Source organism: Aythya ferina (genome assembly GCF_964211825.1).
Source record: "Aythya ferina genome assembly, chromosome: 5".
Taxonomy (NCBI): Eukaryota; Metazoa; Chordata; class Aves; order Anseriformes; family Anatidae; genus Aythya; species Aythya ferina.
Genome location: NC_140301.1, coordinates 42138759 through 42152957, shown reverse-complemented (window position 1 = coordinate 42152957; position 14199 = coordinate 42138759). Strand labels below are relative to the sequence as shown.

Sequence of the window (14199 nt, the reverse complement as noted above, 5' to 3'; positions counted from 1 at the left end):
AATGCTGGTCTAGTCACATGTGAGTGCAAGCCTCCAGAAAACATGGGATAGGTGAGTAGAATAAGAATACATGCTCTTCGTTTGTTTTTGCTGTGCAGTTGTTTTTTAACTCTTCTTCTTTTACCCAAAGCAATAGGATATATATATATATATTTATTTTTTCCCAGGTCTGTCCTGTGGATGCTGGGGCTGTTGCAGCTGGATACCAGGAGGCAGCTGGATGGGAAGTCTTTGCACACACTACCAGAGCTAGATCCATAGACACCTGAAAGGTAGGAAGGGTTTTCTCCTTCAGAATTAAGAGGGTGGTGCCATGTGGCAATTAGAGGGCCAAGAATTGAGGAGGGAGATGAGGAAAGAGGTAGAACAGCATCCTCCAGGGCTTTCCTTCCTCCCTCACCTGGTTCTCATTCCTTGTCCCATCTGGATTTGAGGACTTGGATCAGTCCTGTTTGGTCTTTCCCGTCAGGAACTCTGCTCTGTCCATCCAGTCACCCAAATCCAGCCAGATTTCTTACCCCAGAGCATTTGTTAGCAGCCACTAGCCCACCCCATTGGGATTACAGCTATCTTTGATCCCTGCAGTTAAGAGATGTGGCTGCATCCTTGCTTGCAGCATGTCTACTTTAGATTTGCTTTGCAAGCTGTGGCAGGGAAGGGGGGAATGAATCCCCTGGGAGTCTGCTGTGAAGACAGCAGCATCTCCCCTCTGCTGTAAGGGCTGAACAAAGTAGCCCTTTCTCCTCGTGGGAGGTGCTGAGGAGTAAACTCCTTGATGCTTTCTATTCTGGTGATCCCCAAGCACAGCCTCGCTCCTTGTTTTGCGGTTGCTGCACATTAGAGATGAGCTGAGGCATCAAACCTGGCTACAAGGAGCTCAATTAGCCACGGCACACCTCAAAGTGATGGCAGGCAGGCAATTCTTCCCAGCCAATTACAGCATGGCCTGGGGAGTGCTTCTGTACCCTGTGCATCATCTGCAAAGCGTAATTAGGGTCTCAACTAAGCATCTAAATGAAGTGTGAAACAAGGCAAAAACAATGCATATCAGGTCAAGAAGTTAGGGTAGGGAAAGCTGGCTTTGCAGAAGGTCTGTCCCAACACCTCTTGGTTCTTGGGGTGTGATGGCACCTGGCGAGGTAGGGCAGGACATAAAACTATGTTTCAGACTATCCTAGTAGAGGAGAAGCTCAGGAGAGCCGAAATTGCTGTTAGCATCCGTGTTGTTCAGAGGGGGCACCTGGGGCCCTGCTGTGCTCTATCCCCTTCCCCTAAAAGCTCCTGCAGCCCGGGTTGCCAGGCCAGCAGTGAAACGACGCTCTTCCAAAGCAAGCAGCAGGTTTAGCTGGGGTATAACCTGCCTGTGAGGCCAATAATGTTCACTTAACTGCTTCTGGCAACGGAGCTGGAACACCGTGACCTCCCCGCTTTAGATCATATGATGCAGTGAGCAAAAGGTTGTTGCAGAGTCCTAAACTACTAGCAGAAACCCAACATTTTAACACAAACTAAACTGTTGCCACTACTGAGATGTAAAATACAAACCTGTGAAAGAATATAAGAGCTCTAGACTCAAGTTCTCTGCTCCCGAATCTATTTGATCTCAAGAGCCATGTTTTTTTTTAAAAGGGTTTGCTTAAAGTGTCAAGATGTCAGTGTTTGGAAACACGCTTGTGGGGTTAGACGCAGTGCAGAGAGATGGTGCACGGCAGCTTGTTTATGCGTAAATTAGCCTGCTATTTGTATTATAACCCTGGGCTGCACAAAATTTGCAATGGCATTGAGCTGTCTGCCATGAACTGAAAGTTCTACCTGGATTTCTCAATCTTCTATTTTATTATTAACCTTCATAACATAATAAAAGAGAAAGCCAGTATTTGCGAGCTGCTGGTAAAAGGGTACCCGAGGTCCAACCGTTCTGCCCTTGATGGAAACCAAGTAATTATAGAAAAAGGGAAGTTTTTAGCATTTGGGGCAGCATCAAGAGAAGTGTGGAGGAACTCTGCTCAGGCAAATGCTCTCCTTTGTTGGAAGCATGCTCAGATCGATGATTTACCTCAGCCCAAGAACAGCCAGTTACAGCCTCTATGAGATGAATATGTGAGCATCACAAGGCATCTTCAAATTGCACACCACACTAAGCAACTGCTGCATGGAGAGAGATGTGAGCAAGCAGGATAATTCATTTCTTTTGCATGCTTTCTGTAGGGTTAGCTCAGGGCAACATCGGGCTTCTCACCTGCATTTTTTAAACTACATTCTTTCTTCTGTTGCACTGCAGCATTTTAAGTGTGCATCAGATTTATTTTCCCTTGCAAGAAGGTTTATTACAGTTCCAACTGGGGCGAGTAGCCCCAGTCAATAACCCCTGAAACAAGGGATATGTTTTCTAGGCTTGCAGCCTTCCTAGGGGCTTGACTAAGTTCTCGTGACAGGCTTCAGCTAGGAACGTAACCAAAAGCAAACAAGAAACAAATTACAAGTAGCAGAGTAGTTCAGAGTGATGGATTGGCATTAAAGAAGAAATATACAGATTCAAGCTATGGGTTGTATCTTATTTTTCTTTTCATAAGTAGAAAAACGAAGCATTTAATTATTTGCAAACAGATTTTAATAAAATTCCTGTAAAACCACTCTTGCCAGAGCAAACATATCAAACCATTTAATCTTTTCCCATACCAGCAGAAATGTACAGCATCTTTTGTTTGTGGGAAAAATCACTTTTCAAGGGGTGCTAATTCTTGAGGTTAAGCAGCTGAACAGCCACTCGTTTCTTTTTCCTCTAGTAGCCTGGTCATCACTGCTTTTCCAACAACTCCTCTACAGAAAGGCAGTGGAGAGCTGACTTTTAGATTAAAAACCACATTTCTTATGTGGCTTGGTTGTTGTTTTGCTGTTGTTTTGGAGAGCTTTCTCCAGAGACCTGGCAAAGGCACCACCCAGTGATAATACAGTAGGTAGTTCTTCCCTTGCCTTTGGGAAGGAGCTCTCTTCTAGAGCCCGACTAATGCGTTAGGAGGGATTACAGGATTAAGGAGCTCCTAAAGGGTACAGACCCACTTCTAGCAGATGCCCAGTAATTGTTTACTTCAAGGATAACGATGCTGCAGTGAAAATGTACAACGCTTTCATGAGCCTCAGCGCTGCACGGAAGGCTTATCAGCTACCTGGACACCCCACTCAGGGAATCCACAAGTGTTTTTTGGTAAAAGCACATTCTATATTAAATTAATTAGCTTTATGTACGAAAAGTTCAGATTAAGAAGAGGACACTGCTTTGACTTTGCTCTGTAGGCAGTCACCACTCATGAAATGATCTTCACTTCAGGCTTGGACTCTTCCAGGGCTCTTAGTTCATCATCCACTTCAGAACTCCAGAAAATGTCATACAAACTGCACCAAAACAAAAAGGCAAGCTGGTTTAGCAAGCATCCTCCCATTAACGTAAGAGAGAGCAGGAAGAGCCACAAATTGCTGTTATGAGAAGACCACATAACAACAGAAAGGGCCCCATCTAGGTTGGGCAGTCTGCCCCAACAACCTGTTATGGGTCTTACAGAACTGGACCGTGTTATTCCCACCATAGCATCACCATCTCCTCTTCCTCGGGCCTCAGGGACCAAAGTGGATTAAGCCATTATGGTCACACCGCTCAGAAGGGTCAGGGAGGGCTTTGCAACAAGCAGCTGGTGCTTCACGCCCCCTGGGGTCACCAGGAGGACCGGTTCCCCTGGCTGGAGCTTGCTGTTTGCAAGGGGAACACAAGCAAGACCAGAAACATCACTCACATCAACTGCTGCAGCTTGCAGTTGGGATTCCTCACGGCTTCGCAGAGCTTCCTCACGCCTTCATCCTCCAGAGTGTTGTAGCTCAGGTCCAGCTCCGTAAGGCACGGCTTGGCAACCATGAGGGTGGCGAGCGTGGCACAGCAGGCTGCGGTGAGATCGCAGTTGCCCAGCCTGAAGGGCAAGGAGAGAGCACAGCAGAGTGGGAATTTTGGCCCCCAAGCAAAAAAAAAAAAAAAAAAAAAAAAAAAAACACAAAAAAAAACAGGTAACACAACAAAAGAGGAGATGACTTGTGAGATGACTCCCTTACCATAGGGAGTGGATGTTGCAGTTGGGGTGCAGAAGCCCTTCACACAGGAGTTCAACACCTGCATCTCCCAGCTTGTTCTCACCAATGTGCAGCACTTTCAAGTGTTTGTTCACACTGAGAACAGAGCTGACTGCCTTGCAGCATGCAGTTGTGAGCCCGCATTCTCTAACCCTGCAAAGGAAAAATGACATTGGAACTCCAGGGATCTAGAGAGCATCAAGCACTGTTCACTTCACGTTTACTTCAGAGGAGCCTGCAGAGTGAGAAAAGAGGAACTGAAGCCTTCCCACAACCACTGAACTTCTCTCCAACCCCCTGTCTGCCAATCCTTTCAGAGCAGCACCTCTCCCACCATTTATATTTGGGTTGTTTGTCTCAGAGTATGTATCTAGGACAGACAGAAGCACAGGAACAGACTCCTGTTCAGAAAAGCATGCTGCTCTCTCAGCTCCACCATGCACTCCTGGGGCACTGCACCAATTCCTATGCCACTAGGGTAAGGCAAGAACGCCACTGATGCGTAGGAGCTGAACTTGTGACGTAGAAAAGTTGAAGAGCTGCCTGTTACAGTTTTATGTGAAAGAACAGTTTCCCCCTCCAGGCCATGCAATCGCAGAGCACCCCAACCTGTAATGTAATGTAATGCTGTCAGCAGTGAGAATGCTGGGAATGGTTTTGTCATCCGAACTTTCTCTGGTTAGATTTAGATTGTAAAGTTGGCACCACAGGTTTTGGTGCTGACTTTTATCCAGTCCTTCCAATAAGCAATTATACTCTTCACTTGTGGAACCATCACAACTGAGGATTTATTTTGTATTTTTTCACCTACATCTCTCTTTAGTTAGGTCTCCAAAAAAGTATCGGGTACGTGAAGCCTCACAGCAGCTTACCATAGCTCCTGGAGGTTAGCTTTGGGATCCTTGAGCGCCTGACACAGCATCTCCATTCCTGAGTCTCTCAGGTTATTGTCTATCAGGCTGACCTCTAGGAGGGTCTCTTTTGTACTGAGGACTCTGGAGAGATCTTTACAGCTAGCGCTTGTGAGATCGCAGTCCCATAACCTGCAGGGAAGAACCAAATATTATTTCCCCCCCAAGAATGACTTAGATTAGAAAACACAGTTCTCTGTTAGTACTCTGAACTTCTGGTTACAGCATCTCATTCTCTTCAGTCCTTTACAAAACTTGTCCATGTATCGTACCACAGAGCTTTCTCTCTACTTTCCACCCTTTGCACTGAACGTTGTTTGTAACAGAAAGGGAATACGAACACTCGTTTCTGGTAGACAGACATCCCATGAGGAGGAAAAGACAAAGTCATCACAAATTCTCATTCACCCTCTCCCCAGAATTTGGTCTAAGTGATTTCAGTGCAGCCTTGCTCCTTCATGGCGTCCTTCCCCGGGTTTCGTGAAGCAACTAACTTGCAGTAGAGACATCCTTGTTTCACTAGGGGGTGTAACTGAGAAGCTTTCCGCTTTGGAGCAGACCAACCATACAACCTAGGTAGCTCAGAGGCCGCAAGAGGGATTTGAGCAAACCCTCTCTACCCTTACCACAGCTTCTGGATTCTGCAGTTTGGATGCAGCAGTCCTTGGCACAGCAGAGCCAGGCCGGAGTCCCCAATCTTGTTATCCCCCACAGACAGATCTATCAGCGACGACTTGTTGCTCAGCACCGCGCTGATGTCCCGACAGCTGTCACTGGTTATTCCGCAGTTTTCCAGGCTGCAGGAAAAAAAAGCACAGTTTGAATTGCTGCTCCAAACCTGCCGCATTAGGTACGATCCCCCACGCCCTGTTTGGACATTCACCCTTATATCGACTGTCTTTTTGAAGAGGAACTTTTGGACGTATGACACTGTGAGTCCCCAGCAGCCACAAACCAGACTGGGACATGGGGAATGAAGGCAAAGGGACTGCTGGCTGCTGCAGAGCCCTGAAGCCTCTGCACAGCTGGAGCTGGCTCCCTAGATCTACGTAGCAGTGACTTAGCAGCTGTGTGCTCCTCCAGCCAGGCTGTGCTGAAGCACATGGGCAAGTTAAAACAATTGTGCTTCTACCTTGAACCCTCCCTTTCAGAGGCTGTACCAACAAGAGGACAAATTCAACATCTCTTTCTTGAAGAAAATCTGGATCTGAATAAATATGGTCAGCCAGCTGGTAACTCAGGGGTAAGAACTAGAGCCTCTGAAGGCTGTTGCTCTTTCACTCGCAGATACTGATGAGCAGCCACTCCTTGTAATTGCAAATTTAACCTGGGGTACGTGTTCACGCCACACCAATAGACATGGGAGTGAACTTAGAATCACATGATAGTTAAAAAAAAAACAGATGTGCTTTTTAGTTTCCACAATTCTGGAAATCTGAGCCAGCAAAAACCTGGCCTAAATTTCAAGCATTCTTGACAAGAGTTTTTCCTTCTTTTGTGCATGGTAGGAATAGCAGCAGGGTTATTTTCAGCTAGAGGTGACCAGCTCTTCCTTACTGTAGTAACTCTAAGTTGCAGCTTGCCTCCACCAGCCCCCGGCACAGCTGCTTTACAGCTGTATCTCCCAGCGTGTTGTTGCTCAGGCTGAGCTCCTTCAGGGTGGGCTTGGTTTGCAGAGCAGCATTGAGAGCTTCCACAATATCAGCCGTGAGTTCACAATACTCCAGCCTGCAAGGAGAAAAGAAACCCAGGCAAAAAAAAGTGTCTCCACCACGTCCTGCTACCAACAGACACATCGAGGCAGAAAATGTGCCAGTGGGATCTCCGAGTTGAGATGAGGCAATGCACGAAGGAGAGAGGACCATAAGCAGACTGCAGCGACTAGTTCTTGCAGCATGTTATTTCTTAAACTGAGACCGCAGGGAAACCAAACAAGACTAGTCCCCCACTGAAGCAACACACAGGCTGCCTCAGCTTTGAATTGCAGCACATCACGCAGCCTCGCCACCAAGCCTTCCTGAGAGGAGCTGGAGACTGCAAAGAGACCTGGGTCCAACTCAGAGGCAAAGCAAGGACCAGGTGCAGCAGAATCAGCCTTCCCCTGGGAGTCAGAGGCATCTTGCATTAACGGGACGCTGCCAAAGGAGCTGAATAAAGCCTACGGGAACAGGCACCCAGCTCTGACAAACCCTCAAGACCCGCTCCCACACAATCAGGTTCAGATAAAGCAGGAAGAAATCCACAGCTGGCAACAAAACTCCTGTTTGTCTCAAGTTCAAGACGTATGCGAACTGCCTGATGACCAAAACGCCCAGGGACTACTTACTGCAGCTTCTGCAGCTTACAGTTGGGGTTCATCAGCCCCTGGCACAGCACCTTCACCCCGGCAGTTCCCAGCTTGTTGTCACCCACGTGCAGCTCTGTCAGCGACGGCTGTGCGCTGAGGACGGAGCGGAGAGTCTCACAGCTGGCACTCGTCAGGTTGCAGTTCTGCAGCCTAAAGGAGAGAGGCAGCTCAGGTGAGATAAATGCATCCCCAGAATTACCCTGAGGCTCTTCTGGGAGAAGTGCAGCTGCTGGGGTTTGGGCACAGGAAGGATACTGTGGCACCTCCAGGGTGCAGCTCTCTCGAAAGCAGTACATACGGGTAAGTGCTGTTATTTTAAGGTCTGCCAAAATACTGTACAAGCTAATATTGTACCTGTAATGTGAACGTGAATGTGAGCTCCTAGGTTCCCTTTGGTCTAATTGCTCACGTAGCAGCTCTAGCAGAAGGATCCACCCTACATTAAGCAGTACCACAGCTGCTTTATAGCAGTGTTTTAATAATTATAAGGTTAATCTGTTAGAGCAAGCACATCTTACGATTTCTTATTCCCCTGGAAATGTCATCTAGAGTAGCTAAAAGTAACAGTCTCAGCTAAATTGTCTTAAACCCTTGGATGTATCATTCAGGAGTTTTACTGTATGCTTCAAGAAGGATCTATGAAGCTTATCCTTCAGTGCTCAGGTGAGGAGAAGCTGTATAGGAACCAGGCTGCTATTTCTACAGGGTGTTTTGAGCTATTGGACGTGACACCCTTGTAATGGAGAAGTGTTGTGCATAGTGGTGCTAACTTTGGCTTGGATTTGGTTGCTCTTTTGGGGTTCTGGTAAGGCACCTTAGGGAAAAAGTGAACAATCATGTTCTTACAGAACTGATGCAACCTAATCCATGCTATTTCTTGGGGCCCTGTAGAGTTTGGGGCTCAGGAGCAAAGCTCTCTGAAAAATATCTGGAGTCAGTCTCCTAGTACAGCATAGCAGAGTTACGCTTAGAAGCCCATCTGAGAACTGCTGCTTGATTAGTTTCAGCCTACTCTCTCTCTATTTGCCAATGACCCCTCGTTGCAGGGGGCACAGTGACTTTGAAGCAGGCCTATCTGGTGTAAAAAGGAAACAATTTGTATGAGGTAGCATCAGGAAGGTGCCAGATGCACCTCAGGAGCTGGAGAACTCCAGTTCTCTGCAGAAGAGCTCCTGGACAGAGGAGGCAGCACCTCATCGAGGGTCACTAAAGAGCAAAGGCAGCAACTGCTGGCTTTGACTAAAGCTCCTGCAGCGTGGTTTGGCTGTAGGGCTTGCTAGGGGAAGTCTTTTAATGCCATGGTATGCTGCTGGTGCCTCTGCAAAAACTGCTGGCTTGAGCTGAGCCCCACATCCAGCCCCTGCCCAACTGACAACACAGGGCTTGTGGCAGAGTCAGTTTGGTGTGGTGCAGAAAGACTGACAGCTCCTGCAATGCCAAGGAACACCAATGCTCACAGGAACACCCTTTTGCTTGGTTCCCAGAGAAAGAAGCAAGCAAAATGGATGGGACTGTTAAACCCTGTGCTGATAACTGGCAGAAGAGTACTCTGAAAAACACATTTCTGAGCATGTCAGGTGTGTCCTAACGGCACATATGCTAAAGAAGGTCTCTGTAAACCCTTAGCTTGGCTGGGAAAACTCTACCTGTCCTCCCCTTTGTGCTGGAAGACAGATGGATAATCTGGAGTCTTACAGCAAATATGCTAGCTAAGTAAGAAATCCTGCAGTATTCCAATCATCTGACCTAGGTAGCGGCTGAGGTGCACCAGCACGGCTCTGCTCATACAATCACATACTAGTTTGCCTTGGGACTTCACCTACAGCACTCCGCAAGCCCATCAGAGCGAGGCAATCAGCGCGGCCTTACCATAGCTTCTGCAGGCTACAGCTGGGTGTCAGCAGCCCTTTGCACAGGTACTCAATGCCTGCATCTCCCAGCTCGTTGTTGTTCAGCTTCAGCTCGGTGAGGGACGGGTTCGTGTTGATGACAGAGGAGAGGTCCTTGCAGTTGCTGCTGGAGAGATTGCAGTCATCCAGCCTGAAAGAGAAGGAGGTGGGGTCTGTTAGCCCTCAGGGTCTCCCTGGCTGAAGCGCTCCCCAGGAAAGCAAAGCGGCCAACCTACGCCTCCTTGGGCCCTGGGACACCTCCAGAAGGCTGCGTGTGGCTCGTTGTGCAACACGTGGCCCAGACCTCTGCTTCTATGGGGCAGAAGACACTCTCTGCCTGCGGGGCTGTGGCACACGAGGGGCTGACGGCAGCTTCCCAAGCCCCAGGCCTCCTCCACGCTGCGCAGCCACATGTCATGCCCCCCTCGGCATGGCTGCAGCCGGAGGACAATGTGCTTTCATCTGGCCTTCACTAGCAGCAAACTACCCACATCTGAAGCCACGTTTAGCCAGAGGCCGGCTCATGGGCTGCCAGACTGGTTCTGCACTGCAACTAGCCCAGCCAGGCCCGCAGCCAGGCTCCCCAGCCCCTGGGGGATCCAGCCTCCTACCAGTGAGTCACGCAGCCCTCACAGCCTCTCTCAGCGTGGAGCAAGGCTGCGGCACAACAGCGGCCTCATGCACTGATGCCAGGGTTTTATCTGCTGCCGCTCAGTTGAGGAGGACAGAGCTGAATGGGGTGGAGAGTTAAGGAATGGACTGGGAGCCAGGGATGGAGCAGGACAGGCAGGGGGTGAGACAGAAGAGGCGGGGGTAAGGAAGGCATTGCAAAGAACCTCACAGTCCCAGGCATGGCCTGTGGGGAAGACTGCGGAAGCAAATCTCCTGAACAGCCTTATCCCATTCCCCTGCTTGCTCTGGGGAACACGGTTCCCCCCAAAGCAGCTTGCTCAGCATTCTAGGAGGGTACTTTTGGAGACGGCCTGTGGAATTAAGAGGTGTTTGCATGGGGCTCGTGCATGACAACCAAAGAACAGTCTCTTGGCAGCGTGCATGAAACTTAATGAGCATGAAGGACATTTGACTTCCCTCACCTGAGGAATCTGACTGTCAAGAATTACCAAAGCAGTGGTGAAATGTGTGGAAAACCACTGAAGACATCACCTGGCTGAGTGTGCATGCCGTAGTACAAGGGCAGCGTTAGTTCACACCAAGGGATGCTCCTCTCTAGGCCAAATAAATCCTTGCAAGAGCACTTTTATCTTATCAACTTTCAGGGCAAAAATATGTAAAATCATTTCTGTTCCCATGCCTCTTTTAAGTCACGGGTCAACAATAGTACAGCTCAGTCTTGCTACTGACATGCACTGTGCCTTGTACCTCTTCTCACAGCAGAGAAACGCAACTCTTACTCTGAGGAGATGGAATGCAGCTAGTGACTACCTGATGCTTTTGCAGGATTTCATGGTAGACAGGAGCTCAGCCCATCGAGATGGGTCCATCTCCTCACACTGGATGTCAAGGTCCATTTTGGAAGTTGAGCTAGGATCTGAAAATGGAAAATCAAGCTGTTATTTCTGCCGCTGGCCAAGAAGCAAGCACAGCAACACTCTTCAAACCCATTCAGTCCTTGGATACAGGTCAGACCACGCCAAGTGGGCAGGCTGTGCTCTCTGCAGCTTGCTGCGAGCAGCAGTGTCGGGGCAGCCCCTAAAACTGCTCACATGTGCTGGGTTTTGGCAGCTCTTCCTGACCACTGAATGAATGGCTGTGCATCAGGTTCGGCACTCTGGGTGGGCAAGTCGAGGCACAGAGAGCCGGGCAGGAGGGATCTCTCCTTGCTTTGCACCCCAATTGTGCTTCAGGAGCACCCCGGACGCAGCACCCCGCGATCAACCCACATGGGGGATGCTCTGAGGCCAGCGGCTGGGCGAGGAGCTGAGCCTGCAGCCCCGCAGCCAGGTGACGGAGCACACTTTGGTCATCCCGGCGCTGGCAGCGTGACTCAGAGCACGCCTTAAAAAAACCCCAAAGCGAGGCGCTGGGTGAGTGAGCGCATCGGAATGGGGCAGCTCCAGAAGCCAGCGAGGCAGCGGCGATGCCCGGCAGCGCCTGCCCTGCGGGGCTGCCCCGTGCCCGGTCCCTAGGAGCGGGGCTCGTTATTCACCTCCTGCTTTTATAGGAATTCCGCCAAACACCCCCCGAGTTCCCCCAAAAAATTATTATTACTCTTTTTTTTTTTTTTAGGTGTTTTACCAAGCGCCCCCGAGCTCCCTCCCGGGTTATTATTATCATTATTTGATGTTGTGGTGTCCCAGCAGGCTCCCCCCCGCCCCCTATGACTCTCGGTACCTTTTGGGGCGCTTTGGGGCCCCCCCTCCCCTCCCCGCCCGCCCCTTACCGCCGCCGCCCGCGCGCTGCGCCCGGCCCGCTCCGCTCCGCCGCGCCACGCCCCCACGGCCTGGCCACGCCCCCTTTCCGGATTCCCGTCCGGCCCCTTCCGCCTCGCCACGCCCCCTTCGCGCCTCGCCCCGCCCCTTCCCTGCCCGCCTCGCCCGGCCCCGCCCCGCCCCTCGCGGCCCCCCCGCCATTTTCTCTCCCCCCTTCCCCTATTTCCTTTATTCCTCCCCCATTCCATCCCCTGCCTCCTTTTATTTCCTCCTCCATTCTTTCCCCGTCCCTATTTCTCCTTCTCCCCCCCCCCTCCCTGTTTCTTACCGCTTTTTCCATCTCTCTTCTCCCTCTTTTTCCCTGCCAGAGCCCACAGGAGCACAGCCCAGTGAGGGAAGGCACAAAAAGGGCCGAGAGGACCAAAAGTTATCAAAAGTGGCGTTCCGAAACGGACGAGAGGGCCAAAAGTCACCAAAAGTATCACCCCAAAAGGGGTGAGAGAACCAAAAGTGAGCGAGAGTGGCACCTCAAAAGGGATGAGAGCACCAAAATTGGTGTCCCAAAAGGGACAAGGGGACCAAAAGCAGCCACAAGCCATGTTCCAAAAGGGACGAGAGGACTCCAAAAAGTGCCGTCCCACTTTGGGCTCCCCCCATGACTCCTTTGGGGCCGTTCAAACGGGGGACCCCCAAAACCACCCATCCCTCTGTGTGCTGCCCGGCTGCCCTGGGGAGCCCTGTGGGGTGCCTCCCCCCGCCCTGGCCCTGCGTTCTCCCCTATTCCCTCCCAGCAGGACGAGCTGGGGGCAGCACGAAGGCCCCTTCCCGAGCCCCACGGCTGGAGGCATGGAGGCTGGAGCCCTGCCGCCTTCCCCAGCGGCCACACGCACCCAGCCAGGTCCCGGTGGGCTTCTCCCGCACATCCCACCCAGCGCAGAGCGGGGCTGGGAGGCGTTTGCCATCCCTCAGCTCGCTTCCTCCCCCGGCTCCTGGCCCCGCTATTGTTTCCAAATGCTTTTAGCCCCGGGTAAAAGCTCACACAGACCTCCCGAGGAAGGCAGTGAGGTGCTCAGGGGTTTCTATGCCGTCCCCCTCATTCCCCCTCAAATCTCAGCATCTCCCCCTGCTCCTTCTGGCAGTAAACACCCCGTTCCCCTTCACTTCTCCGGATAACCCCAACCGGCCGCTCCCGACAAAGCAGCGTTCGCCACGCGCGGCCCCAAAACCCCGCGCTTCCCCCTTTTTGGCAAGGGGAAGTTTGGGGAGTTTTGGGGCCCGTTGGTGCGGCCAACACGTACCTCACTCCGCTGGGCTGTGTGCGGGAGCGCGGCGGGCAGAGCTGACGCCTTCCTGCTGCAGTTACTACGCAACCTCTGCTGCTGTACACACGGTGCCTGCTAGAGGGAGAAGGGCACGGTGGGGCTCTGACCGTGTTTTTCCTCCCGGGAGCACCCAGCATCCTGCTACCCCCAGTGTTGGGTGCTCCCCACCAGCCTGCAAGCGCCTGCAGGGCACGCTGCCAGTGCTGCCTCCCCCCTAAAAGCGGTCCCAGCACCCCCAGCAGGCAGGATCCCAGCCCTCAGACCTCTACCTCCTCCTCCCAGAGCCCCGCAGGCTCTCCCCCTCACTGGCACAAAGATTAATTAATGTTTCACGAGCCCACAAGCGAGGCGGAGGCAGAAGGCAGGCTCCATTCTTCCCTCCAAAAGAGCAGCAGGGGCCATGAGGCGCCTTTTGTTCCCCCCGGGGGGCTGCTCGGTCCTGCCATCTGCGCCGAGAGCCGGGCTTCACACCTGGCCGTGTGAGTTTGGGTCATCGACTTCTTTTAGGGGTGAGGAGAGCAGCTGCACCGGGGGTGTCGCAGCCAGGATGGCCTTGTCTGAGGGGGGTAACAGCGCAGCGAGGTGGTGTCCCCGCTTTGGGGTTGTTTCTTGGCTTTTTGCCTTCACAGCCTGGTCTCCAGGGCTGAGTGTGTCCATGTTGGGGAACCCTTTGTCTTCAAAGGTCTCATGGGGTGCTGCCCTGAAAGGTGTCCCAGCCCACACTAGCTGTTCTCCCCCCAGCTGCCTTTACAACCCTTCTCCGGGGGAGAAGGGAACCGAGCAGCAGAAGCCTGAAGAGCTGAAACTCTCCTTCCATAGTGCCCAGGAGAGAGCCGAACACCAGAGGGTGCACTGCTTCCCCTTCCCTCCCACGAAAGAACAGGTCACCCACAAAAAGGGGTTGCTGGAGCACTTCTGTGCCCCCGGGCCAAACCCCAAACCCACCAAAGCCTCCATAACCAGCATGGTTTGAGCATGGCACTAGTGTCTGGCCTCGGTGCCCACCAGGTGCTCCTGGACAGGAGGAGGGGAGGGATGCTGCAGATGGTGAGGGATGTCCACCCCTCACAAAGCAGCTCACTGCTGTCTGCCTGTACCTCCTCAGCACTCACTGGTTTTGAGGTTTCAGAGTGTTTTGTGTCACTGGACTTTCAGCAGACCTCCCACCCTGTATGAAGCACCTGCTCCACACTGGTCTGTGATGGTAAAAAGCTGGATTTACGG

The 14199-nt window shown here is 51.6% G+C and overlaps 1 protein-coding gene and 1 long non-coding RNA gene across 4 annotated transcripts; one reads left to right on the top strand and one right to left on the bottom strand.

The window, feature by feature from the left end:
- Nucleotides 1–2588: 2588 nt before the first annotated feature.
- RNH1 (ribonuclease/angiogenin inhibitor 1) lies at nucleotides 2589–13209 on the bottom strand. 2 transcript variants are annotated; one of them, XM_084520950.1, is made up of 10 exons: nucleotides 12952–13209; nucleotides 10707–10812; nucleotides 9244–9414; nucleotides 7354–7524; nucleotides 6585–6755; nucleotides 5654–5824; nucleotides 4989–5159; nucleotides 4099–4269; nucleotides 3789–3959; nucleotides 2589–3393 (listed from the first exon to the last, which is right to left on the bottom strand). In XM_084520950.1, the coding sequence occupies exons 2-10, from the start codon at nucleotides 10790–10792 to the stop codon at nucleotides 3306–3308; spliced, it is 1371 nt and encodes a 456-aa protein (XP_084377076.1). In that variant the 5' UTR covers nucleotides 10793–10812; nucleotides 12952–13209; the 3' UTR covers nucleotides 2589–3305. The 2 variants fall into 2 exon arrangements, with proteins under 2 accessions (XP_084377076.1, XP_084377077.1); XM_084520951.1 differs by lacking the exon at nucleotides 12952–13209 and adding an exon at nucleotides 11665–11711.
- Nucleotides 7532–12941, top strand: LOC311437557. 2 transcript variants are annotated; one of them, XR_014693542.1, is made up of 3 exons: nucleotides 7532–7674; nucleotides 10722–11308; nucleotides 12022–12941. It is a non-coding gene; the product is annotated as an uncharacterized lncRNA (long non-coding RNA). The 2 variants fall into 2 exon arrangements; XR_014693543.1 differs by lacking the exon at nucleotides 12022–12941 and having other exon boundaries at nucleotides 10722–11332.
- Nucleotides 13210–14199: the final 990 nt, after the last annotated feature.